Source organism: Rosa chinensis, chromosome 7 (genome assembly GCF_002994745.2).
Source record: "Rosa chinensis cultivar Old Blush chromosome 7, RchiOBHm-V2, whole genome shotgun sequence".
NCBI classification, from domain to species: Eukaryota; Viridiplantae; Streptophyta; class Magnoliopsida; order Rosales; family Rosaceae; genus Rosa; species Rosa chinensis.
Window position 1 is genome coordinate 69,011,873 of NC_037094.1, and position 25,459 is coordinate 69,037,331.

Sequence of the window (25,459 nt, forward strand, 5' to 3'; positions counted from 1 at the left end):
TATGGAAAGTTACCACTATAGGTTTCCATTTCCGGAAACCCACAGTAACTTTTCTCTCTCCTCTTCCCCGATCTCTCTCTCCCTCGTTTCCGCCGGCTTCTTCTTCTTCCGTTCGATTCCCCACCGTCCGGCCACCAACCGGTGTGCAACTGGCCATTCTTGGAGCCCCTCTTCCTCCTCTATACACTAGTGATCGTGGGTTACGGCGATTTGGCCGGAAAACCCCAAATCAAAGCAAAAACCCTCACTGTAGCAGTTGGAGGTTTTCTGGCGATTCTTCCAATTCCGGCCATCTCCGGCCACCAAATCAAGTCCATTAGGGGCGCCTCGAGCCATTTATCATTCCCCTCAAGTTTCATGCATCAATTTGCAGTGTAGAGGGAGAATCAAGCAAAAAATCCGAATCTAGGGTTTTGAATTTTCTGGAAAAATTTCACCGGCCGATTTCAAGCACTTCAAGGTAAAATTGGAATTTGTTGTAATTGAGAAAAATGTTGGGCTTGATGAGTAGGTGCTGCTGCCAATATTTGGTGGCCATTGGAGCTGGTGGCGGCGGTGGCGCATAGGGTTGCTTTCCGACTCTGATTTTTAGCCCATAAAATCCTTTAAATGTTGTAGAGTTTATATTTGAAGTTTGGTGAAGTTTGGATGGTTATCGGAGAAGATTTAAGGAGTTGAAATTAAGGAAACAATTAGAAATTCGATTTCAATTATCAGAAAAAATATTTTTCCGTCCTGTGATTATTCACGAACGATTATTTTGTACAGGACGAGAGGAGGCCCCATTTGAGGAGGATTCCGACCGATCGGCAAGATTAACCGTTTATTGTGAGTGGACTTTTATTTTTTAAAGAATGATGCATGCATTTAATTCTTGAACTAGTGCTTTATTTAATTATCATATTACTTTTCGAGCATATGATTGTTTTCAGATTTTGATTTCGATTTATCTCGTGGAATTACTTTCAATGATGATTTTCATGATGTGATTATGAATTATTGCAGTTGTGATTGGATATTAATTTTGTTATGCTCGGATTCGAAATTATGATCTATGTTGTTTTCAACGAAGTATTTTCCATGGTATTTTCCAAAATGGAATATTAGTTCATTATTGAACTTCCTTGCTTATTCATCATTGACCCGAGAATATTTTGGCGTGTGGGACACGCCGTTGATTTATTGATTTTCTTATCTGGAGATTTTCCTAGTGCGGTTGGGAACAGTACTCGTGCACGCATTTATTTTGAGAGTCAGGGAAGCTTTACTGATTTTAGTTTTTTGGATTTCTTTTGCCATACTTTGGGTGATTATTTATCATGCTAGCATTGAGTCTGCCTTTGTAGTGACGTGATGGGATCACGGAAGCCCGTCCGCCTTTGTGGCGCTGGTTACTGTCTTTGTGACAGTAATGCTGAAGCCCAGTATCCTAATCGCTACACTTAGTGGCGTAAGGGTATATACGGGAGTATGGGAGTACTTTAGCCTGGGAGGCTTATTCGTATGGCTGTCATCTTCCCCTACTTCTTATATATATATATTTTTTTTTTGACTAGCGGAGCTAGTCCGATTTCCCTTAACCAGCAAGGCTGGCTTGTCTTTACGAGGTTCTCGATTTTCAAAGATAAATGTTTTACCATTTGTGCATGCATCGAGTTTTTAAAGGAATAAATGTGGGAAAGTATAAAATCCCTTTTTATTTACAATTATTTATTTTTGTCCACTCACGCTAACATTTTTATGTACTTTCCCCCTGGGCCCTTCGGTTTCTAATGCCTAGTCTGCAGTGTAGCTGTTCGGCTTTAGGAGTTGAGGCTTAGCACCACCGCTGCCATCTATCCTTTGTAGGTTATTTGCTAACCTACTTTGTTTATCGTTGTTCTTTTGGTTTTAGACTGCTCTGATAACCATGAGATTGTTGTATTAATATTGTAACCTATGACTTGGTTGTAAATTTGAGTTACTTGGATAATTTTATTATCTAAATTATGGAGTTGTTCGGTTTTGGGAGCAGGGTGGCTCCAGGGGTTTTGAGAGTGATTGTTAGAAGTGTTATTTTTGGTTAACAGGTTTTTGGGTTGTCCACTTTTAGGGGAGGTTCTGCAGAATTTTCGGTAGGATCTTCTCGATGAGTGGGCCCCGCAGGGCCACCTCGGTTTCTAGGGTGAGATCTCGGGGTGGGTCCTGACAGTAGTTCACCCTTGAACGCGGGTGGTGTCGGCGGCAGCATTTGTGTAGTAGGTGTTGTCATCGATCATCCTTTGAGGGTACAGCTCCGGATCACTGATCGGAGGAGTGGTGACTTACCGGTGATCTTGGTCTTACCAGTGATTGCTGCAGCGTGTCGAGGAGGAAGGTAGCAGGTCGGTGGGTCCTATTGCTAAATCAGATTGGGCTTTGGTGGTTTCTAATCAGGTGGTGGGCAGACCTGGAATTCGGCGACTAATGCTGTGATGGGGAAGGGCCGATTGCCGGAGGGATTGACGGCGGCGGCAATAACATGACAGAAGATGGCTCGGGCTTCTGCTCGTGTTTGGGCTTGGGTTTAAATTTAGGATGTCTGGCCCTATTTAGTGGGTCTTCAAGGATGGTGTCTTGCCACCCTCACATATCACTTAGTGATTTGGGTAGGCCTGGCCCATGAGTTGGACTTTTTTGGGCATTTTTGGGTATTTATATGGTCTCCAAGTGCTAATTTATTCGGATCATGACTTCTGTGAGAGTTGGTAACTATCCTGAATAAGATTGGTGTATTTCAAGCAGCTTATGGATAAGAAATACCTATTTCTTTGCTAGGAAGTAGTGTTCTATTGATACCACAATTGCGTGTAGGCTAATGGAAGGCTAGTCAATTAATTTTTTCCCGAGAAGACACATAGTTGTTTTTTGTTCTATAAGTTCGCTAAAATAGCGAGCTCAAAATAGATCTGTGTGATGAGTTGCATTTGTTTGATAGAATTTTGGGATTCTTGTTTGTTATTCTATTCAAGTACATGTTAGATTTGAGCCCGTTTTAACGGCTACCGACTCTAATGATATCAATATCCATTCAAACTTTGTTGGCCGGAGTAATGAAAGTGTTCACGTTTATTCTAAAAAAATAAAAAAAATCCATTCAAACTTAAAAGAAAAGAAAAAGTACCATACTAGCCCTTAGGTTGGAGGTCTAGAAATATGCTTCGAAGCTCTCTTGCTCATCGATCGTTCATCATAGTAAAAGAAGAGCAAGCACATATCCAACACAAACCTCTGAGATTCATATATATTATCCTGTAGTTGCGAGTTGCGACTTCATTGTCAGCAACGGCATCCACTAGCATTTCCCAACGCCAGCATCGATCGTCACTATCACCAACTCTCCCACCAGTCTAGATCATTCCTAATTAAAGTAAACGAGCTACTATGGATGTTTCTTTTTCCTAAGTTTGGTGCGTACGACGCGACCAATAGAGTGACATGTAGAATATTCTGTAAATATTTACTTTCCTTGTATGTGTAGATTAAGTATCCTGTATAATTGTAGGAGATCTTTTCCTATTAGGACACACTTGTACCTCCATATATACCTCCTCTTTTGGAGATGAATAAGAATTATTGAAGCATTCCAAACATATCGAATTCTTATTTTCTACTTGGTATCAGAGCAGGTTTAATCATGTGAACTTGCACTGTACTTTGAAACCCGAAATTGAAAGCCGAAAAACACCCAAACTTTGAAGTTCGAAATAAGTCTTGAAGGTCACCATCAATTGCCACACCTTTTGTTTAATTAAAAGGTGACGTACCCCCTTATTTAATTAAAAGTTGCTAGGGGCATCTTTTGTTTGATTGAACACCAGCCAACAAGACTCCTGCTGCACCATTGCCCCACTGACAATTCTGCTGCAGCCAACAAACAGACCAAATTTATCCTTCCACCCAAATTTATCTTTCCACCTTCGCCTTTACAAAGTCAGTTTCGAAATTGTATCTGACAACCTTGAAAAGCAACATCACGTGCAGCACTTGACCCATCCTTTAGGCCTAGCCGACAAGCTCTGCTGCAATCTTGCTGAAGCCGCCAAGCCGAGCCAAGCCTTGCCACTCTAGCCGACAAAGCCTATCTTGCTGCGCTACTGCAGCCCCATTTTTTGACTTCGTACAAGCCTTTTTCTGCTACATGGAATACGACCCCACCACCTTTGCACTCCACAACATGCCTCCACCACGCTAGCTTTCGGGTAAAATAAATCCATATGCAAACACAACATGTCCAGTCTGTAGAAATTTGGGTCATAGCAAACAACGGTGCTATGAAGTAATTGGCTACCCTGCTTGGTGGGATTTCACCAAACAACTGCGAAAAAACCTTTAAAAAACTGTCGTGGCTACTACAGAGGAAGAGCAACCATTTAATGCCTCTGCTAACGTGGCACAGTCAGGTATGAAGGGTAAGGTCTCTATGAATAGTTCTTGGGTAATTGATACAGGTGCATCTGACCATATGACCAATGACCCTAGTCTTGTAAAGAACCTTAGACATTCCCCTCAAAATGTTATCTCTACTGCTGATGGTACTCCAACTCCGGTCACCGGAGAAGGTTCTATTGCTTTATCTGATACCTTAACCCTTGAATCTGTCTTAGTTGTTCCATCACTAGCTTATAATCTCCTATCTGTTGGTCAAATTATTTTAGCTCTTGCATGTATTGTCACCTTCTATCCGTCTTTCTGTGTGTTTCAGGACATTCTGACTCGGCGGATTCTTGGTTATGGTGTTAGAAGGGGGAAGTTATACTACCTCGACCTGACAGCGACTGGAGAGAAACATAAGCATCTTTTGGGACACGCTAATCAGGTTAACGGGGTAGAGAATGCCAAGGAAGCTGTATGGTTATGGCATCGCCGTTTAGGTCATCTATCTTTTAGTTATCTTAAGAAGCTGCAACCTCATTTATTTTCAGTTGTCAGTGATTCCAATTTCCATTGTGACATTTGTGAATTAGCTAAGAGCCACCGTATTTCATATTCACCAAGTCTTCATAAAAGTCCTGTTCCTTTTATGAAAATTCACTCTGATGTATGGGGTCCTGCGAAAATTCCTTCTCTTTCTGGAGCTCGGTATTTTGTAACGTTTATTGATGATTGCACTCGCATGACATGGGTGTCATTACTGAAGAATAAGAGTGACGTATTTGGGATGTTTACAGAATTTCACAAAATGGTGGCAACTCAGTATCAACAATCCATCAGAGTGTTTCAGTCTGACAATGGTGGAGAGTTTGTGAATGGCCTTATGATTGAGTTTTGCCGGTCACATAGAATTCATCATCAAACCTCCAATTCTTATACTCCTCAACAGAATGGTTTAGCAGAACGGAAGAATAGGCAGTTGGTGGAAGTAGTTCGTGCTTCCTTGTTTAGCATGAATGTACCTCGATCCTATTAGGGAGAAGCAGTGAAATCAGCAGGATATCTTATCAACCGTACTCCTTCACGGGTGATTGAGTTTCAGAATCCTCATCAGAAGTTTCATACACTTCTGACCATCCCTTCCCTGCCTAATTTGGAGCCCCGCGTGTTTGGATGCACAGCATATGTTCATATTCCCAAGCCTCAACGCAGCAAGCTTGATCTTCGTGCTCGTAAGTGTATATTTGTTGGTTATGTTGAGTTTAACAAGGGTTATCGTTGTTATGATCCTCTTACGGGCACTATACATGTCTCTCTTGACGTTGCGTTTCGTGAGTCCGAGCCTTATTATTCAGGGTAGTTTCGGTGTCTTCCCTTTAGGGGGAGAGAAATTGTAAAGGAAATCCTCGAGATTCATTATTTGAAGAATTAGAAGCTTTGGAATTGAAATTTGGCGTTGGGAATTCTCAAATGTCAGTTGAAGCCAACACAAATGATGGGGCGGTAGAAAAAGAAAAGAAATCTGGCGAAGAAGAAAAGAAATCTGGTGGAGATGAACTAATTGGACCAGTGGGGTCCGCATCCTGCGAAGACAAAAATGGTAGTGGACCAGTGGGGTCCGCAACATGTGAAGATAGACCAATCGGTGGACCCGTGGGGGTAGAGTGCCCAGATGGAGAAGGTGACCTTGGTGGAGCCGTGGGGGTGGAGTGCCCAGATGGAAAAGGTGAAGATGGTGGTCTGATGGGATGTAGACAAGTCGTGGGGTCCGCATGTGAGGATAGTGATCTGATGGGAAGTAGACAGATCGGTGCAGTAGGGCCCTCAGATGGGAAATTGTTTAACTCTCCAAGCCGACGGCTTGGTTCTAGCCGATCATTGGGCTTCAGCCAATCACTTGACAAGCTAAATAATCCTGAAGCTAAAAGCCATCTTCATGATTTGTCAGAAAGGGCAGGTGCAACACGCCAGGAAACCAACGCGCAACTTGAAGGTGATAACAATTCTGGAAACTATGGAACATTACAAACTAACGACTTTCCTGGCTATGATGCACCCAATGAACAAAATATTCAGAGTCCTCATCAATCAGAGTTCTTCCCCCTCTCGACATCGTCAACTGAAGAATCCGCTGCAAGTGTTCCTTCTCAAGTACCTTTAATTTCAAACGAGTCATCTGGGGTAGGTAATATTGGGTCTAGGAGATCACAGAGGGCCTAAGAAACAATATGAACCAGACATCAAAACCAAAGCTAAGTATCCTATAGCTAATTACATGTCTAACCATAGGTTGTCTGGGTCACATGCACTTGTTGTTGATCAATTATCCACTATATCTGTTCCTAGTAGTGTACAGGATGCTTTGGCAGATCCTAAGTGGACTCAAGCGATGAATGAAGAACTAGAGGTGTTGCAGAAAAACTTGACTTGCACTACTACACAAATAGCTTCACACGACGGTTTAAAACTGTCGTCTCACGTTTTGCATTTCCGTGGTCTATCGAGGCGTCGTCTGATGAAAGGCTGTCACACGACGGTTTTCAACCGTTGTATACCGATCATTGGGTCGACGGTGTGTAGCTAAATTCGTGGTCTGATGGATCGGCAGATCTGTCGACAGAAATTTGCCGTGGTGTGACTTCTATTCATACCACGGTTTTTAGGATTCTAGCCTTGTCTCTTTGTTGTTCAGAAGTCAGTTTTATTTTTAAGACGTTGTGCAAATTACATACATACGACAGTTCTTCCAACATAAATGTGGTGTGACTAATTCAGTGTATATTTGCTTTCATACAACACATATAACTCTAACCGTCGTACCATGACATTTGAGACAATGAAATCATTAGAAACCGTTGTGTGAATTATAGAAAAACTTTGTCTGATTTTAACCTATAAACCTCATCAGCTTGACATATTTTCATTTTGTTGTCCAATGACAAGAATTATTCATATTCAATGCTGGAATCAAAATACCAAATAAATAGTCATTTATCTATATATATATATATATATATCTAATATTGTTATAATCCACAAAAATGTACCTAAATGGATTTGACACTGATAATACTATATGCACAAAAGGAGTATTTCCAATAAACTCCCATAGCAAAATACATCCAAAAATGTACTAAAAGATTGTCAGGCCAGCCCCAAACATAAATTTCAAGCCTATTGCACTTCAGACCTTCTAGGCCATGAGCTTCAGCATACTTTACAGGCCATGAGCTCATCACCTTGTTTTCTTTTTCTCATGCTAAATAATATAACAATTGATGCTTTCTTGCTTCTCCCGCTCATCTTTAATTGGAATCAGTGGTGGCATTACTGATTTCAGGCTTTTGGCATGGACTTGATGGCAATCTTGGCTTAGTTGGGACTTCATCCTTAGGAAGAAATATAAAAGGTAAAGACATGTTACTAACTGATTCCCAAAATGTGGTACATCATTTCTTCTAGAATTGTGAGAGGAATGAGCTCTTTGGAAGGCTGTTGTACCTTTAGCAGTTGATTGTGATTGGGCAGCTCTCTTGCTTATTTCTTTACCGCCCTTGCAAGCTTCTCTCCTCTCTAGAGCATTGTATCTAAAAGAAACAATATATAGGTGCATATTACACAAACAAACTACATACCATATTATATACAAACTCCATCCAAAAGAACAACGAATTATTGCTGAAATAGATAGCTACCTTATAGAAAACAAAGAAAAGGAAAGAAATAAGCAGCAACTAAGGAGCTCTTCTTATAATTGATAAAGTGCAGACTGCAGCGCTACTTGAATACTACACTAATCAATTTTTACCCAACAGAATTATTATGATTATCATCAGTGTGAACTAAAAAGTCAAAACATGTCAATGAATGCTCCACTATTCAATTTTTTACATAATTAAGCGCAAGTGCGCAACTAAACCCGAAATGTAACTACCTGCCTGCTACATTTTTGGTAAATGATAATCACAGAACTGTTATGTTCTAACATAGCAATATAGATGAAAATACATACCGCTTTGTGAAGATATTGCTTCGGGTACTGCTGGCATTTTGGTATTCCATCAGTTAAAGAAACAAACAATAATGGTCCCAGAAACAGAACCTTGAGATCAACGTTAGCAAAATTGGAGATCAAAAATCATACATTGAATGTCAGAAACCATGCTATGAAGTAAGGAAAGTGGCAAAAACATTACAAATTCGCTAATTGTAGAGTTTTACAGTTCTAACCCTCACCTTAAGCAGCCTTCAAAGAATACTGCAGTCCTGTTGCTCTTCTTTTGAAGCTTTGGGTTAATAATCACCTGCCTCAAAACAACAAATAAATTTTTAGAGTGAAGTGCAACTGCTTCAATGCAAGGAATTAATACGTTATTTGGATATTCACCTCATACATAATCACACATTAACATACCAAAAGATCGAAAGGCCGTCTCTCTTGAACTTTAATCTCATCCTTGGGTGCATAACTAATATATTCCTTTGTATCTTCCAAGACTATTATCTGCAGATATAAGAATGACAAACTTGTTATTAGACAAAATAAGAGACTGTTGTAACACAATATCCAAACAGCCATTACCTACATACAACCCTCCCACTAAGACAAAAATACTAACGTTCTAACCAAATAAATAAATAGAAAGCAATGTAGCTTAAATCGAACTAGCTACTACAGTTTTATCACTTCAATCAAATCAACAACAACTATAGAGCTCGATGGTGATCCAAGTTGACTCTTCATTCAAACGAACACACATTTTCGAAGAACGAAATGATCAAAAGCTAAGCAGAACTGACCCTTAAGGGAACTCCAATCTGTGGAGCAGCAAGACCAACCCCAGGAGCCTTCCTCATCACCTTCACCATATCATCAATTTTGTAGGAGCCTATATATTTCTTGGTGATACTTCTCTACTAGATTATTGCGCAGCAGTTGTACAACTATAAAACATAGATAAAAAGTTGAAGATGATGATGATAATGACAACTTTCAGATTACAATACAACTATAATGCAACTAAGATAAGCATAACAGTAAACAATCAATGGAAATGACACTAAATTTCTAAAATGAAATTCTTAGCCCAATGTGGTGTATATAACTAGTTCCTCTACTACACTATCCTTCTGATTAGCACCACAAGATATATAGAACACTGATCAAGACTCACTGCCAGTATTGCAATCCTATTACAAAAAACCCAATATCCATCTGCTATTCACAACCCAACTACTCAACAAATTCAAAGTGTAAACACATAATAGTCGGTTGCCAAACCAAAAAGACCTTGCAAAGAGTTCAGAACTAGAAACAACTGGGTTATATTCAAAATTGGAGCACAACAACAATCATAGAATGTATTCTAAACACAATGAAGCAAGTAGGCAGCAATTTCACTTCATGTGAAGACTAAATACCATCAAAATCATTCTGAATTAAACTAACTTGAACTGGATCAATTTCTAAATGGATGGAAAAGAAACATGAAAAAGAGCATCAAAACCATGGAATCAATGTGAAAGTGACAGTCTTCATATGTGTTTGATAAGAAAGAAAAGGCAACAATAGAGTAAAAAGAAATCATCTCATGCGCAGAGTGAGTAACGTAAAGAGCATTCCCTATGCATGGATGAAAACCTGGGTAACAGTTTACTCCCTATCTTCCTCATCATTGTTCTCAAGGCCATGGCTCTATATATATCTGTTAAAAAAAGAAGAAGAAAAAAGAAGCTCAGGACTCATAACAGAATCAGAGCTACATGAAGAAGAAGACCATCCCTTGTAAGCTAAAGAGAATCAGTGTCATAATACATACATGGAAACGTCTGAGCAACTACTTCTCATTTTCAGCATGACTAGCTTGCTCTTCCTCCTCCGGGTCGCTACAGAGACATCAAGAACAACACAAGTGAGTCATGTTCAAATTAATCAAAAAAGAAAAGGATAATCAATAATAAAATACATTAGTTTGAACCAAAAGTGAGGAGTCTATACGGTTTAACTTCAGCCTTTGGGCGAGCTTTTGGTATAACCTTCTCTGCATCAAAACAAAGCAAATCAGAAATACTGTAAGTGTTGCGCAATAACCTAGTAGAATGAAATGAATAATACTCATTCATTTGTTCATCGAATAATTTTGCAGGGCGTGGTATGAATGGCCGTGATATGAAATGAATAATACTCATTCATTAGATTAAGATCCAATCTAGCAAACAAACAACCAAGGACCCCATTTGTTTCTTTTCATTATCGACATAAGACAATATGATCAATAATACTGATGGGAATGGTCCGAATGAACTGGAACTAAACAGAAAGAAAGGAAAAAAAAATAAACCACCTGGAACTCACCCACGGTCGAAGAAGATGAAGAGCAGCTTGCTTTGTCTTCTTCTTTGCTTTTCTAATTCTCTGCTTTATCGTCAGTCATATGCATTCTCTTAGGGTTGGGCTCCTTTATCATCAAATCTTCCTCCTCCGCCTAAAACGCAACCAAACCAATAACGCAAATTCAAGACAAAATTGAAGAACACCAAACCCTCAAGATCGGATTTTGAAATTGAACAATTACGAGAAATCAAAAATTGAGAGAGAGATGAAGGAGATAATTAAGACCCCCACCCCCAAATTTAAATCCTTCTTCGATCCATATCCCACCCTCAAGCTCGATCCCACTCCCAATCCCATCCCCAAGCCCCGTCTCTCTCTCCGCCGACGCCTCTGCATCTCCGCCACCACCTAAACCCTAACCCAACCCAACCCAACCCCAATCTCATCCCACTTTCCCACCGTCGCTCTCTCACCACCCTCTTCGCGCAATCCTAGCCGCGTCCACCGCCAGCTCACTCTTTTTAGGTATTGAATTGGGAAGAGATGGGAATGGAAGAACCCTAAGGTGATGGGATGGGAAGGGAAGCGATCTTCAGGTTTGGTCGAAGAGTGATGGGTCTGTTGAGAAAGGGCATCGACATAACAGCGGACTAATGACGTTTTGCAAATGGGGTATGCCGGTATGTGTTGGTTGCCTCTATCTTCTAGGGTTATTTTTTGTCCAAGTGTATTTTTTTCACTGCTTTAATTATATTTAGACAGCATTCAGCTATTGGGAGAAGCCCTTATTTGATTTATGGACAAGCCCCCTCAGACAATGGTTTTTCATATTTACGTTGTCTGAATGCCCAATTTTAAATTTTCAGTTTGCCTCTCGTTATTGCCTGGGTGGAGGGAAATGGATTTGGGGGGAGAGAATGGGGGGAAACAATTGGGGGGAATGTTGGTGGACATGTTTCACTTGCAAGCCTATGGATTCATACCACAGTTTTAAACAAACTGTCGTATCACCACTATGTGCTGGGAAAATTTAAGTGCTGCCAAATGGTGGAAAACTTGCTACCCTATAACCATTTCGACCTCACACCACGCTTCCATTTATAAACGTCTTCTGAAACAATTCGTAAATCTAGCATGAAAAACAACCGTTGCTTGAATTCATATTAGAAGACGGAAATTTTACAACCGTCGTCTCAATAATGAGAAATGATTCACACCACGGAAAACAGTGTTGCGTCGTATGAGAGGTGTCGTCTGATTCATTTTCTGTAGTAGTGTTGGGATATTGTGACTATGCCTGCTGGAAAGAAAAATGTTGGATTCCGATGGGTGTTTACAGTAAAACTTAAAGCTGAAGGGAGCATTGACAGGTACAAAGCCAGATTAGTTGCCAAAGGTTACACTCAGCGCTACGGAATTGATTATGAAGAGACGTTTGCCCCTGTAGCAAAGATCAATACGGTTCGAATCTTGATTTCACTTGCAGCAACTAAAGATTGGCCTCTACGTCAGTTTGATGTGAAGAATGCTTTCCTTAATGGTAACTTAGAGGAAGAAGTGTATATGGACATGACACCAGGAGTTAAAAATCTGCCTTATGGTACTGGCAAGGTTTGTAAGTTGAAAAAGTCTCTTTATGGTCTGAAGCAGTCTCCGAGAGCTTGGTTTGGGAGATTTTCCAAGTCCATGAGGACGTTTGGGTACAGACAAAGCAACTCGGATCACACTTTGTTCATCAAGCGTAGTCAGGGTAAGATTACCGCTCTGATAGTATATGTTGATGATATGATTGTCACAGGGGATGACTTGAAAGAGATGGAGGCTCTACAAAAGTATCTTTCTAAGGAGTTTGAGATGAAGGATCTGGGGCAATTAAAGTACTTTCTTGGAATTGAGGTTGCAAGGTCCAAGAAGGGGATTTCGTTGTCCCAACGTAACTATGTACTTGACTTGTTAGCTGAAATCGGGATGCTTGACTGCAATCCTATTGAGACACCGATCGAGATGAACCACAACCTTGCCATCTGTCCGGATCAAGTGCCAACTGATAAAGGAAGGTACCAACGTCTAGTAGGGAGCCTTATTTATCTTTCTCATACTAGGCCTGATATTGCTTATGCTGTGAGTGTGGTTAGTCAGTTTATGCATTGTCCCAGTGAAGAGCATATGGATGCAGTATATCGTATTTTGAGATACCTTAAGATGGCACCTGGAAAAGGTTTGTTGTTTGAAAAAAAGGGTGAATTGGAAGTTGTAGGGTACACGGATGCAGACTGGGCTGGAGATAAGACAGACAGACGGTCAACATCTGGGTATTTCACATTTGTTGGAGGAAACCTGGTGACTTGGCGCAGCAAGAAACAAAAAGTTGTTGCTAGGTCAAGTGCTGAAGCTGAATTTCGAGGTATGGCACATGGAGTGTGTGAGATGTTGTGGATTCGTAATGTGTTGAAAGATTTGGGTTTTAAACTCAAGAAACCTATGGACATACATTGTGATAGCACATTTGCTATTGAAATTGCTCACAATCATGTTCAGCATGACCGGACTAAGCATGTGGAAGTAGATCGACATTTCATTAAGGAGAATCTGGACAGGAAAATTATTCGTTTTCCTTTTGTGTATACAGAGGATCAGTTAGCAGATGTTCTTACGAAAGGAGTGTTAAGGAAAGTGTTTGACAACTCAATTGACAAGTTAGGCATGATTGACATCTATGCGCCAACTTAAGGAAGAGTGTAGAATATTCTGTAAATATTTACTTTCCTTGTATGTGTAGATTAAGTATCCTGTATAATTGTAGGAGATCTTTTCCTATTAGGACACACTTGTACCTCCATATATACCTCCTCTTTTGGAGATGAATAAGAATTATTGAAACATTCCAAACATATCGAATTCTTATTTTCTACTTGACATACTGGAAGAATAATCACAGCATGCGTTTACGTCCACCAGATTTGTCCAAGGTAGAAGCAGTCTGTCAATGGCTCAATTTTTCTGTGGCTCTCATCTCTTTCAAGTTCAATTCACTTAATAGTAATCTTACTGCTGTCATGTCAAATTACAGTGTGTGGCTCCGACCAAAAACCTACCACCTTTGAAACCAAAGAAAAAGATCGAGCGTGTCTTTTCTCGTTCTAATTTCCGATCCTCACCTCTAAAAGGCTTTGTTAGCTGTAACCCGCTGGACGTTTTTGTGGTTTAACCATTCTTGAAAGTTGGTGCTTCGTGATAAAAAAATGCTTCTAGGGATAACTTGAGACTTAAGTTAAGTCATCCCACATAAGTGAGATTTTGACTAATATCAAAGTATGCTTTTTGGAGGGAGATCGACATGGTGTCTAGCACCCCCAATGTCAGCTGCAGTGGGACACTATTGGAGCTTGGACCAGAGGGTGGGTAGATGGCTTCCAAAGGAGTGCCATATATTTTCATGAGTCAGAAAGTCTAGTGGACAGCATCAGTCAACAAAAAACACTAGTATTGCGCATTAACGTCGCATGTAAGCATACAATTCATAGGACATGAGTTATCACTAAGCCATGATACAATGTGAAAAGATGTGGAATATAAAGAATTCTCCAGTGACTTAATGAATGGTCACACAGTATTCAAGATGTGTATTGGTTTGGTTTTGATTTTGCACACTGATATGAGATGCCATCAAGTAGGAGAAGCCAATGTGAAGCAGTTCAATTGTAAAGTTGCTCATTCGAGCGGTAAAACTTGTAAGCAAGTTTGTGTGTTTAGCTTTAGAATATACTTTTGACTGAAATTAAACAACGGCGGAGCTAGAAATATGAAACAGGCGGGTGTGCATATCCGACAGTGTGAAGGAAATTGAAACACAACTATAAGTTCTGCATGTAAGTAACACTATTAGCATATGAGAAAGTAAAAAGGTAAAGAAAATTGTCTTTGGAGAAGGTAAAATGGGACAGTGAAGTGGCTCCCCTTCAAGCGGCCTCAAGGCGATGATGATCTTATGGATTAAGATGCCAAATGTTAGAATTGAGGGGCTAAAAAAGGGCCCAAGAATAAGATGTTCGAGCTATCAAGGATTACTTGGTCTTGGCCTCTTGGAGTCTTGGGGCACACCATAAGCATTTCCCACTTCAACATCAACCAGTCGAGATCATAGCTTAACCATTATAAGCTATGATGAGGCACATGATCGAATTCTAACCTTTAGCTGCGAGCTGTTTCACCGGCACAATCAGAGCATGCGTTTGTCGCACGTAGCAGAGTCAGTAATGATAACTCCAGGTTTCTGTGGCTCTAATCTCTTTCAGCAGTCAAATTACAGGGTGGCTCAGAGCCTCGGATCCAAAAACCTACCCACTCGCTCACCCACCTTGGTTTTCCCACTTGTCCCCTAAATTCTTTGTTAGCTGTAAAAGCCTGTAAACCCTTTTGTTGGTTAGAACATTCGTGCAAGTTTGTGTTTCATAATCAAGAGGAGTTAAAAAGTTTTAAGTTTGTGTTAATTGTTGTTGTTCTGCTTTGGAATTTGAATTCAATGGAGAAGTATGAGGTTGTGAAAGATATTGGGTCTGGGAATTTTGGTGTAGCAAGGCTGGTCAGAGACAAGAATACCCAAGAACTCTTAGCTGTTAAGTTCATTGAGAGAGGCCTTAAGGTCTGATTCTTCATCTTCTTCACCTCTTATTTTCCTTTTTTCTGTTTCTGATTTTTTCTGGGTATTGGGTGTTTTTTTTTCCCTATTTCTTTGGTGTTGTAGATAGATGAAAATGTGCTAAGGGAAATCATGAACCACAGATCCTTGAAGCATCCCAATATTGTTCAGTTCAAAGAGGTAAGTAATTAGGTGAATTTATCCACAGATTCTGTTCTGTTCTTCCCTTCCAAGTATCATAATGAATTTTGGATTAATTTTCTCAGAGAAGAGAAGAAGAAATTGAGAATGAATTTGCCTGCAACTTTTATAGCATGTCTTTATACAGAACTTTTTTGCATTGGCAGATAGTGATGACATCTTCTCTATCAATTCTTTATATCATTGCACAAGCATCTATTTTCTTGGTCTGAATAATACTTTCAAAACATGCTTAAACTATGCTTAAAATGGTACCTAGTAATCATTTGTTACTACACCTCTGTAAAAATATGACCTTTACTTCCTCCGCTTTGTTAATATGAAGTGGATAATGGACTTATAACCATAGCTTTACAGGGTTTACGTTTTAAGAGTATTGGGGTCTCTTTCATGCAGGTTTTGCTGACACCAACTCATTTAGCCATTGTGATGGAATATGCTGCTGGAGGAGAACTCTATGACAGAATAGTCAAGGCTGTTAGGTTTAGTGAGAATGAGGTAATGTAATTTTGGAGGGGGGTGAGTTCTATTTCATAGAAATATAGTTGGAATATGGGTATACTAAAGGTCCCATGTAAATGAAATCCATCCAAATTATCTTCAACCTCTACTTTCAATTGGGAAAAAAGATCCATTTCATTTCTTAAAGTAATTTTCACTTCACAATCGATCATTATATAGCTAAAAGTTTACAATCATTTGCATCAGGCAAGGTTTTTCTTCCAGCAATTGATATCCGGAGTTAGTTACTGTCATACAATGGTATGTAAAAGTTGCCGCTCTACAGCTAGTATGTTGTGTACTGCTGTCTCTTTTTCTCATGATCTTTGGTAGTAGGGCTGGGCTCGGGTCGGGTCGGGCCCGAAAATCAGTAAGACCGAGACCGAGACTGAGACCGAAACTTTCGGTTCGGGCCGGTTCGGGCTTTTTTAGAAATGAAGACCGACAGAAACCGAACCCATTCGGGCCGATTCGGTCTTTTGGGCTTTTCAGGCCCAATTTCCAGTTTGACAAGATTTGCCTGTTTTCCAAACTGCAGTTCTGCAGTTCTGTGATCGACTGAGAGGGAGGGACCGAGGGACTAAGTGGGAGGGTGATCGACTGAGAGGGAGGGATCGACTGAGATCGAGGTACTTCACTTCTTCTATCTGTACTCCACTCTCTCACCTCCCCATCTACTCCACTTTCTTCTTCTTCTTCTTCTCTTCCAAACCCATAAACTCAAAATCCACAGAGATCCCACCAACCACTTTCCTCTGGTTTCTGCTCCAAATCAAACACACCCAGATCAGCCAGATGGCTATCAACCGAGACTCCACTCCCCCTCCAAAGATCGGCAAGATTGGGCCTTACACTGTGTTCAGAAATTGGTAAATGGTAATCGACTGATGGTCTGATTCGACTCTAGGGCTGAGAATCTGAGACTGAGATGGTATCGACTCGATACTATCGAGAGAGAGGGAGGCTGAGGTGAGTGAGGTCAGTTTTAGGACTTTTAGAGTTTTAGGGTTGTTAACTTGTTATTTTTTATTTATTTTTATTTAACATATTATTATATCACCCAATCAAGGACTAACATGTGGCAACTACTACAGTTTCGGGTCGGTTCAGGCTTTCGGGCCCTGAAAATATGAAGCCCGAGACCGAACCGAAAATTCCTATATGAAAACCGAACCGAATCGGGCTTTTTTTTCCTCGGTTCGGGTCGGGTCCTCGGTCTTTCGGGTCCAGACGCCCAGCCCTATTTGGTAGTATTGACTGTAGTAATGAAATAATTTATTTTTGCTGCAACAAATATGTCATAGAGACCTTAAGCTTGAAAATACACACTCTTAGATGACAGCGCAGCGCCTCGTGTGAAAATATGTGATTTTGGATACTCAAAGGTATTCCACAAATCCTAGAGGATCTGCAATTAGGAATTTGGGGAATTAAGGCTATAATTAATATTTCTTCACTTTGTTTTGTAGTCATTACTGAGTTCTCTGCCAAAGTCTACTGTGGGAACACCTGCTTATATTGCACCCGAAGTTCTATCTAAAAAACAATATGATGGACAGGTGGTAAGTCCGAATTCTTGTGCCTTCTCATCAATACTGTAATTTTCTACTGCAGGCATCAGGGATCTTTTGTATCTAATTCTAAATCGTTATAGATTGCAGATGTTTGGTCTTGTGGAGTCACATTATATGTCATGCTCGTCGGAGCATATCCCTTTGAAGATCCTAAGGACCTTATGAACTTTAGAAAAACAATTCGAGTGAGTAGCATTACAACCTTTTCAACCGTCCACCCTCTCCATTGTTTCTTGAGTTAAGAGTTAAAACCTTATATGTCTTATGGCAGCGGATCCTTACTGTACGCTACGTAATCCCCGACAGTGTGCGAATTTCTGTGGAGTGTAGACACCTGTTGTCTAAGATTTTTGTTGCAAACCCGGAAAAGGTAACATGGCTTTCATTTTGGTGTTGAGCTGCTAGATAGAATAGACTTAAACTTTGATATGCATATCAGGAGCCTCTTTCAATCTTGTTTTCCCTACTCGTGATTGCAAAGATCTGGTTTCGGATACACATTTCTCATTGTTCTCTCTCCTCATCTTTTTGCAGAGAATAACAATTCCAGAAATTAAGACCCACCGACCACCGTTGGTTTGCAAAGAACTTACCTCTGGAAATGAAGGAAGGAGGAACTTGGGAGAATAATGCTGTAAACACACCATCCCAAAGCATTGAAGAAGTTCAGTCCATAAGAAAAGAGGCAAGAAAACCTTTGAAGGTCCCAACTGTCAATAGGCATTGCGTTGGAAGCAGCATGGCTATTGATGATGCTGATGTTGAAGGTACATAAACGAGTGGTGATTTTTGTATCCGAAGTATGACCTGTTAAAGTGCAGACCATACTTTGCCCTGTGAAAGAAAGCGAAAATTCTGGAAACCACCTGAGGTGGTTATCCACATGGCCCTGATTACCGTTGATCTGTGGCTTTGAAGATGTGGAGCATATCCAGCCGTCCGTTTCCCGTTACCTTGTAATCGTCGTTAACGTTGGTTTCATTGCTGAACGGAAGAGGAAAAAAAAAATAGGGAGGTAAAAATCGTATCTAACGTTCAGAGGCTGGGGTTGGGGGGGACATTGTTCATGCTTCTTGGCTGCACCTAGGGCTGTCAATGGGTCGTGTCGGGTTGGGTTTGTGTCAGGTCAAGGTATTTGTCGTGTCGCAAGATATAAACTCAAACTCAACCTATTTATTAAACGGATTACCCGTTTTCAACCCACTTAACCCATTTAATAAATAGGTCGTGTCTTATTAGACAAAATGACTCATTTAAGCGTTAACAATGAGACCCATTTAACTAAAAAAATACATAAATTGATTAAATTCACTAAAAACTCTACAAGACGAATAATATAAATAATTATATATAATTCATAAATAATTAAATCCAATAATTAAAAAACGAAATATTTCAAACTGTCTAATCCTATGATCAAATACTCTGAACGTCCAAAATTTCAAGAAGAAACATACCACAATCGGGTTATACGGGTTCACTTCGTGTTGGCAGGTTGACCCGTGACTGACCCATTTATTAAATGGGTCATAGCGGGTTGACCCACCGCCGACCCGTTTTTAATCGTGCGGGTTCAACCCGCTTTATTTCGTGCGGGTTTCGAGACGTGTTATCGGGTCGTGTCGGAATTGACAGCCCTAGCTTCACGGTGGCTGTGGCTGGGTTAGGAGTTGGATTAGGCTGGGATCGGAGTCGTGGCTATTGGTGGACCGGATTCAATGGATGCATGGTTGTCGGCGGTGCTGGGACGACTACATCGAATCCTGATGTGAGGTGGGGAAAGGGACGATGAGAGTGGGGCGGCGGAAATGGTGGTTGGGCAGCGGCGTGGATGCAGATGCAGCCTTGGGCTGAGAGGGAGGGATACGAGCCCCTTGCGGCCTGGGCCTCTTGGGCTTGAATATTGCAGATGGGGCTCTTGGGCTTGGATTTTACTTTAATTTTTTTCGTTTTTTTTTTTTTTGTTCAAAGCTTTTATGTTATTTATTTATTTATTTTCTGTCCTATTTTTTAATAAATTTCATTTGTTACCTCAAAAGTTCATTGAAAAAAAATATTTTTGAATTTATGTTATTTTATTTATAATTTATGTCCCATTTTTTAAAACATTTCATTTGTTACCTCAAAAGTTAACTGAAAAAAAAATACTAAATTTATTTTACAAGTTACATTGACTTGATCATAGTTATTTATCTAAATTATAGTGTTGTTTCTTCGATTTTAATAAACTCTATTTGTTACCTCAGAATTGTTGCTTATTATTCTAAATACACCACATTAGTTACCAAAATATTAATTGTAAAGAAAATATTTGAAAAAAAAATCATTAAATTAATTTTTCTACACCTGATCGTATTGACTTAATTAGTTTATAAGTTTAGTGTTCAGAATAATTAATCGTGAAGATTTTATACTTTGTTAAAGGAAAAACACATTATGTGCCTTCGTCAAAGTGATTGACGGAGAGGGAATCAAGCAATTAGCAATTACCATCAATAAGCACAATTACGGATCAATTAGCGTTTAATGTCATCATTGTAATTGTTCTTTCCATTGTAATTCTCTCCCTATATAAAGGGGCTATGAAATGAAATGAGTAGACCAATTCTAATTGTCATTTTACTTTAACACGTTATCAGCACGCTCAGAGCCAATAGTCAAGAAAAAAAACCTTAGAAGAAACAATTTCTCTTCTTTACTACCGCAACCCTCAACTAAAAAAAAAAAAAAAAGAGGATTTTTTTTCTTCTCCTCTTGCCCAGATCGGCCCACCCTCCAGCCTTGTCACCTGCAGCAGCCCTCCCTGGCCGAGAAGCTCCACAACCGGCAATACCCTAGCCTACACGGGCCTCACCTGCACAGCCCAGCCCTGCCCCGCGCAGACCCCGCCTCCCATCTGCCACAGCGCCGTCGCTGCTCAGCCTCCTCCCCTCCTTGCAGCAGCCTGGCGCTTGCAGCAGCCCGACTCCAACAATCTGCCCAGCCTACGCGCCCTTCTCCGCAACCCCATCGCTGCGGTCACCCAGCCAATTGCTCACCGCACCCATCTACAATTCCCATCGCTGCTGCCAGCCAAGCGACACCCAGCAGCCCCGACGTTCGATCATCCTTCCAGTAGCCCCCGCGCGCCCACAGCCGCAACAGCAACAGTCCACCGCGAGCAGCAATGCAATCCCTGCATTCCCGCGACCCCTCGTCTGCGCAGATCCCCGCGCCGGTGCACCACAATCCTACAGCGAAGCCTCACCTAGTCAACTGTGGTTGTCTGCAAACCAGAAAAAGAGAAAGAAGAAGAGAGAAAAAAAATGAGAAAAAAGAAAAGGAGTGTGACCCGGCCAAAGAAAAGAGCCGGCCCAACAAACAAAAAAAAAAAAACAAATTAAGCCCTGTGACCCAGAGAAAAAAACCAGATAAAAATAAATAAATAAAAAAAGGAAACAAGGCCTACGGCCCAGAAAAGAAAAAAAAAGCAAGCTAAGAAAAAGAAAGAAAAAAAGGCCCCGTGGGCCACTGCTGGAAAGAAAGAGGAAGCGGCCCAGTTTTTTTTTTCTCAAGCCCAAAAACATCGCTACACACGTCTGCATCAACACGCGCGTGTGTTAGGATTGTTTTATTTTCTCACAACCAAGTATGTTTTATTTATTTACTTTATACTTTTAAAGCATGTGAATTTTATTTATATCTTTAAGCATGCTCTATATTTAATTGTTTATAATTAGAATTTTTTTTTTTGAGCATGTTTAGTTAGATAATTTTGATCATTTTAAACATGCCTTATTATTTATGTTTTATATGATTATATTTCAGCATGATTTATAATTATGTTTAAGCATGTTTATATTATGCTATTGTTTATCTTTTATTTTACGCATGATATATTATTGCTATCATTATGTGTAACATATATTTTGGTATATATTTGTGAAATTTGAAGCATGCCATGTAATTTATTTTAATATATGCTTTGTTTTTTATTATTTATTACGTGCTATAATTATTACTTGTTTAGAATGCTATACAATATATAAACTCCATTTTGCCATGATAATGAAAATTCATGAGCATTATACATACATACTTACCGTGATAATGCATTTTCACGTAGCATTGAAAAAAAATGTGACCATTACGAATCTTGGTCTTGAAATCTAATTCATACGTTTGGAAAATAATTCACGTGGATGTCTTTATGACTGCGTAATTTATTTCTTCTCTCTTGTTTATGTAGATGGCTGATCCAACTCGACCTGAGTTTGACATTTTGGACTCAGACGGACTTGAGTACCACCGTTGAGTTTCCGATGTAGAAACTGCCTTTGTGGCAAGAGACTACACTGCCACCATCAAAACTCCCACTGACCCCAAAGACGATGGACCGTCTGATAAGGTGAAAGCAAATGCCTTAATGTTTTTGAGGCGACATATTGATCCTAGCCTACGCTGGGAATACCTTCAGTTGAAGACACCTAAGGAACTGTGGGATGCCCTTAAGGGACGTTTTGGGAACATTCATGACACCTTGCTCCCAGAACTGACCGTTCAGTGGAATGAAATCCGCTTGCTTGACTACAAAAGGGTCAATGACTTCAACAAGGACATGTTGCGCTTAAAGGCACGTCTAAATTTCTGTGGAAGGGAAATCACAGAAAATGATATGATATGATCTACAAGACTCTTACCACTTTTCCTACTTCAGCAATTATACTGGCGAACCAGTATAGGCTGGAGTATGATAACAAAAGAATCACAACCTTCAAACAAGCTGATCAACCTACTGCAAGTGGCTGAGAGGCATAATGAGGTTCTTTTGAACAACAATGCCAGGCCTTTTGGGACAAAGAAAATTCCTGAGGCTAATTATGGAAAAATGAAAGGTGGAAATAACTCCAATGCAAGGGGGTTTAGACGTGCTGATACCTACCCACGTGGCAACAATGCACCACGTGGCAAGGGACATGGGGGTCATTATATGGGCCGTGGAGGCCCTCCCAATGTATGGCGCAAAGATGGTGGTGCTGGCCCTAGTGGTCATGGAAACAAGGTGCAAAGGGCACCTAAGAACCCTTCAGTCAAACAGAATAGAGTTGGCAATGAACCATGCTATAGGTGTGGAGTCATTGGGCATTGGTACAAGAACTGCCAAGCAAGCAACAGAGTAGCAGCCAATTACAAGAGGTATAGGGAGTCTAAAGAACAAGAGGCTCACTATATGGAAGAAGGAGGCCATGACCCAGACGTCAACCTCACAATTGCAGACTTTAATGGCAACAAGGAACTTGCTCAGTCAACCAATGCCCCAGATTTTGACTGATCTGCTTTATTTACTTTATTTTCCAAAAACAGTTGTGAAGGCATAATGCCTCATTCTTAATTAGACTATTACTTGGTCTTAAAGTTTATTTCAATAATGGTTTGATGAATTAGAACAAGACATTGATTTGATTATCGTTGGCTCATTAATAAATTTTGAATTTTATTCTCAAGCACTGAATTTATTCAAATTTATTTACTACACATATTTACATGGTTCGAAATTGCAATATAAAGATGTAAAGCAATACATCTAGAGGAAAAATTATTATTAGAATGAAAAGATTATCATTCTACTAAAATAGAATTACTCTAAAGAATCTGAGATATATTTAAAGTTAAAGACGCTCTGTATGCACCAAGAGCTAATGAACATTGTTAATATTTCAAAGCAATTTGTGCCAACAGTTATCATGTAAAAACACACCGTGAGAATGGAACTGAATACCTTGATATTACATCTAATGACTGTGAAAGGAAACGCATCTTAGAGAAACCTATGAGTCAATCTAGTGGACTGTACCTCACTACGATTCAGATCATTGAATCCTATACTGTCACCAACAATGAAATGTGGGACACTGACTCGTACAGGCTTTTGCATGACCGCCTATGGCACCGAGGTCGTGACATGATGATCCGTATTTTTCAAGAACTCACACGGACATCCCTTCTTTAGAGTGAAAAATGGGAGAAAAATCTGCCACACTGCAAGGTGTCGGTTCTAGGATTGCTCAAAATGCAGTCATTGCTTTCTGAAGTACCAGAAGCACTACCTCCCTCCCATTATGCCTCATTGACTATTTCAAAGGCACATCACTCGTTTTGCAAAGCCTGCTCTTTAGCAAAAACAGGATCGAGACCTTCCTATGCTAAAGATACAAAACAAAACATTCCATTCTTACAAAGGATACAAAGAAATGTCTGTGGACCTATCCATCCAGAATGCGGACCATTCAAGTACTTTATGGCTCTGGTGGATGCTTCGACAATCTGGTCACATGTCGTTTTATTGTCCACAAGAAATGCTGCAATACTCCTAGCACAGTTTATACGTTTAAGGGCTCACCACCTTGATCGTCCTATCAAGTCTATAAGGCTTGATAATGCTGGAGAGTTTACATCAAAAGCATTTGATGATTATTGCATATCTATTTGGATCGATGTAGAGCATCCTGTACCCCATGTGCATACACAAAATGGTCTCGCAGAAGCCACCATCAAAAGGCTACAGATGGTGGCTAGGGCATTGGTTATGCGCACCAACCTGCCTATATCTGCCTGGGGTTATGCAATATTGCACGCAGCTTTACTTATTCGTTTCAGACCCACTGCTAGCCAACCATTTTCTGCGTACCAGTTGGTAACTGGATATGAGCCTGACATTTCACACTTACGCATATCTGGTTGCGCAATATATGTGCCTATTGCGCCCCCACAGCGCACTACACTGGGTCCTCAGAGACGATAAAGTATTTATTTTGGATACGAATCCCCAACAATTATCCGCTATTTGGAAACCCTTGATAGGCGATCTCTTTACCGCTAGATTTGCGGATTGTCACTTTGATGAGACAGTCTTCCCGTCGTTAGGGGGAGATAGGAAAAAGGATATTCCAAGGGAACGACAGGAATTGTCGTGGTCTGTCCCCACTCTGTCTCATTTTGATCCCCGCACTTCACAAAGTGAAAGTGAAGTCAAAAGAATAATCGATCTTCAGAACGTAGCAGATTAGATGCCTGATGTGTTTACTGATATCGTAAAAGTGACGAGATCACATATACCAGCTGCAAATGTGCCTGCAAGGTTAGAAGTCCCCAACAAGGGGCACGGTGTCGCAGATAGAGGCACTGCAACTGCACTTAGTGGAGGTGTGGTTGAGGCCGTGGCTCCCCAAGGAAGAGGGGGAGGTCACTTGGTTCGATTGACACTCACCCAAGGAAGAAGAGGATGAGTAAGGCACAAACCAATCAATGTATAGAATCCCTCTCATGAGATTGTCTCCGATTATAGTTATGTCCATGAATCAATACTGGAGGACGCTCCAATGTTTGAAATGATTCCAGAGAACAAAGAAATCTCAAAGGATTACGAGAGTGCGTATGAGTTGATAGAAAGATCTTCCATACACATTGATGATATATACTGTTGCTCAAGGAATCATAGAGCACGATGATATCGAACCACGCTCTGTTGAAAAATGTCAACAAAGAGCAGATTGGCCTAAATGAAATAAACCAATCCAGGTAGAATTAGATTCTCTGACAAAGGGACAGGTATTTGGTCAGGTAGTGCTAACCCCACCGAGTGTAAAGCCTGTAGGACATAAATGAGTCTTTCTCAGAAAGCGTAATGAGAAGAATGAAGTCTTGAGGTACAAGGCTCACCTTGTGGCGCAAGGTTTCTCACAACGCCTTGGAATTGACTACGAGGAGACATACTCTCCCATAATGGACGTTATAACGTTCCGCTACTAGGTTAGCTTAGTAGTTTCTGAAGGACTGGAA

General features: G+C 40.4%; 1 protein-coding gene and 1 pseudogene across 1 annotated transcript; one reads left to right on the plus strand and one right to left on the minus strand.

The window, feature by feature from the left end:
• Positions 1–8,577: 8,577 nt before the first annotated feature.
• Positions 8,578–9,269, minus strand: LOC112175803 (peptide deformylase 1A, chloroplastic-like). The gene is made up of 3 exons (XM_040509964.1): positions 9,193–9,269; positions 8,807–8,896; positions 8,578–8,696 (listed from the first exon to the last, which is right to left on the minus strand). The coding sequence occupies exons 1-3, from the start codon at positions 9,259–9,261 to the stop codon at positions 8,625–8,627; spliced, it is 231 nt and encodes a 76-aa protein (XP_040365898.1). The 5' UTR covers positions 9,262–9,269; the 3' UTR covers positions 8,578–8,624.
• A 5,555-nt stretch (positions 9,270–14,824) lies between these two features.
• LOC112175300 lies at positions 14,825–18,684 on the plus strand (annotated as a pseudogene).
• Positions 18,685–25,459: the final 6,775 nt, after the last annotated feature.

Excerpts from the sequence above, each read along its gene's own strand:
- LOC112175803 (XM_040509964.1), bottom strand. The coding sequence starts at position 9,261 with ATGGTGAAGGTGATGAGGAAGGCTCCTGGGGTTGGTCTTGCTGCTCCA. Across the intron at positions 8,897-9,192 it reads AGATTGGAGTTCCCTTAAGG|ATAATAGTCTTGGAAGATAC; the intron begins GTCAGTTCTGCT and ends TTATATCTGCAG. Across the intron at positions 8,697-8,806 it reads GACGGCCTTTCGATCTTTTG|GTGATTATTAACCCAAAGCT; the intron begins GTATGTTAATGT and ends GTTTTGAGGCAG.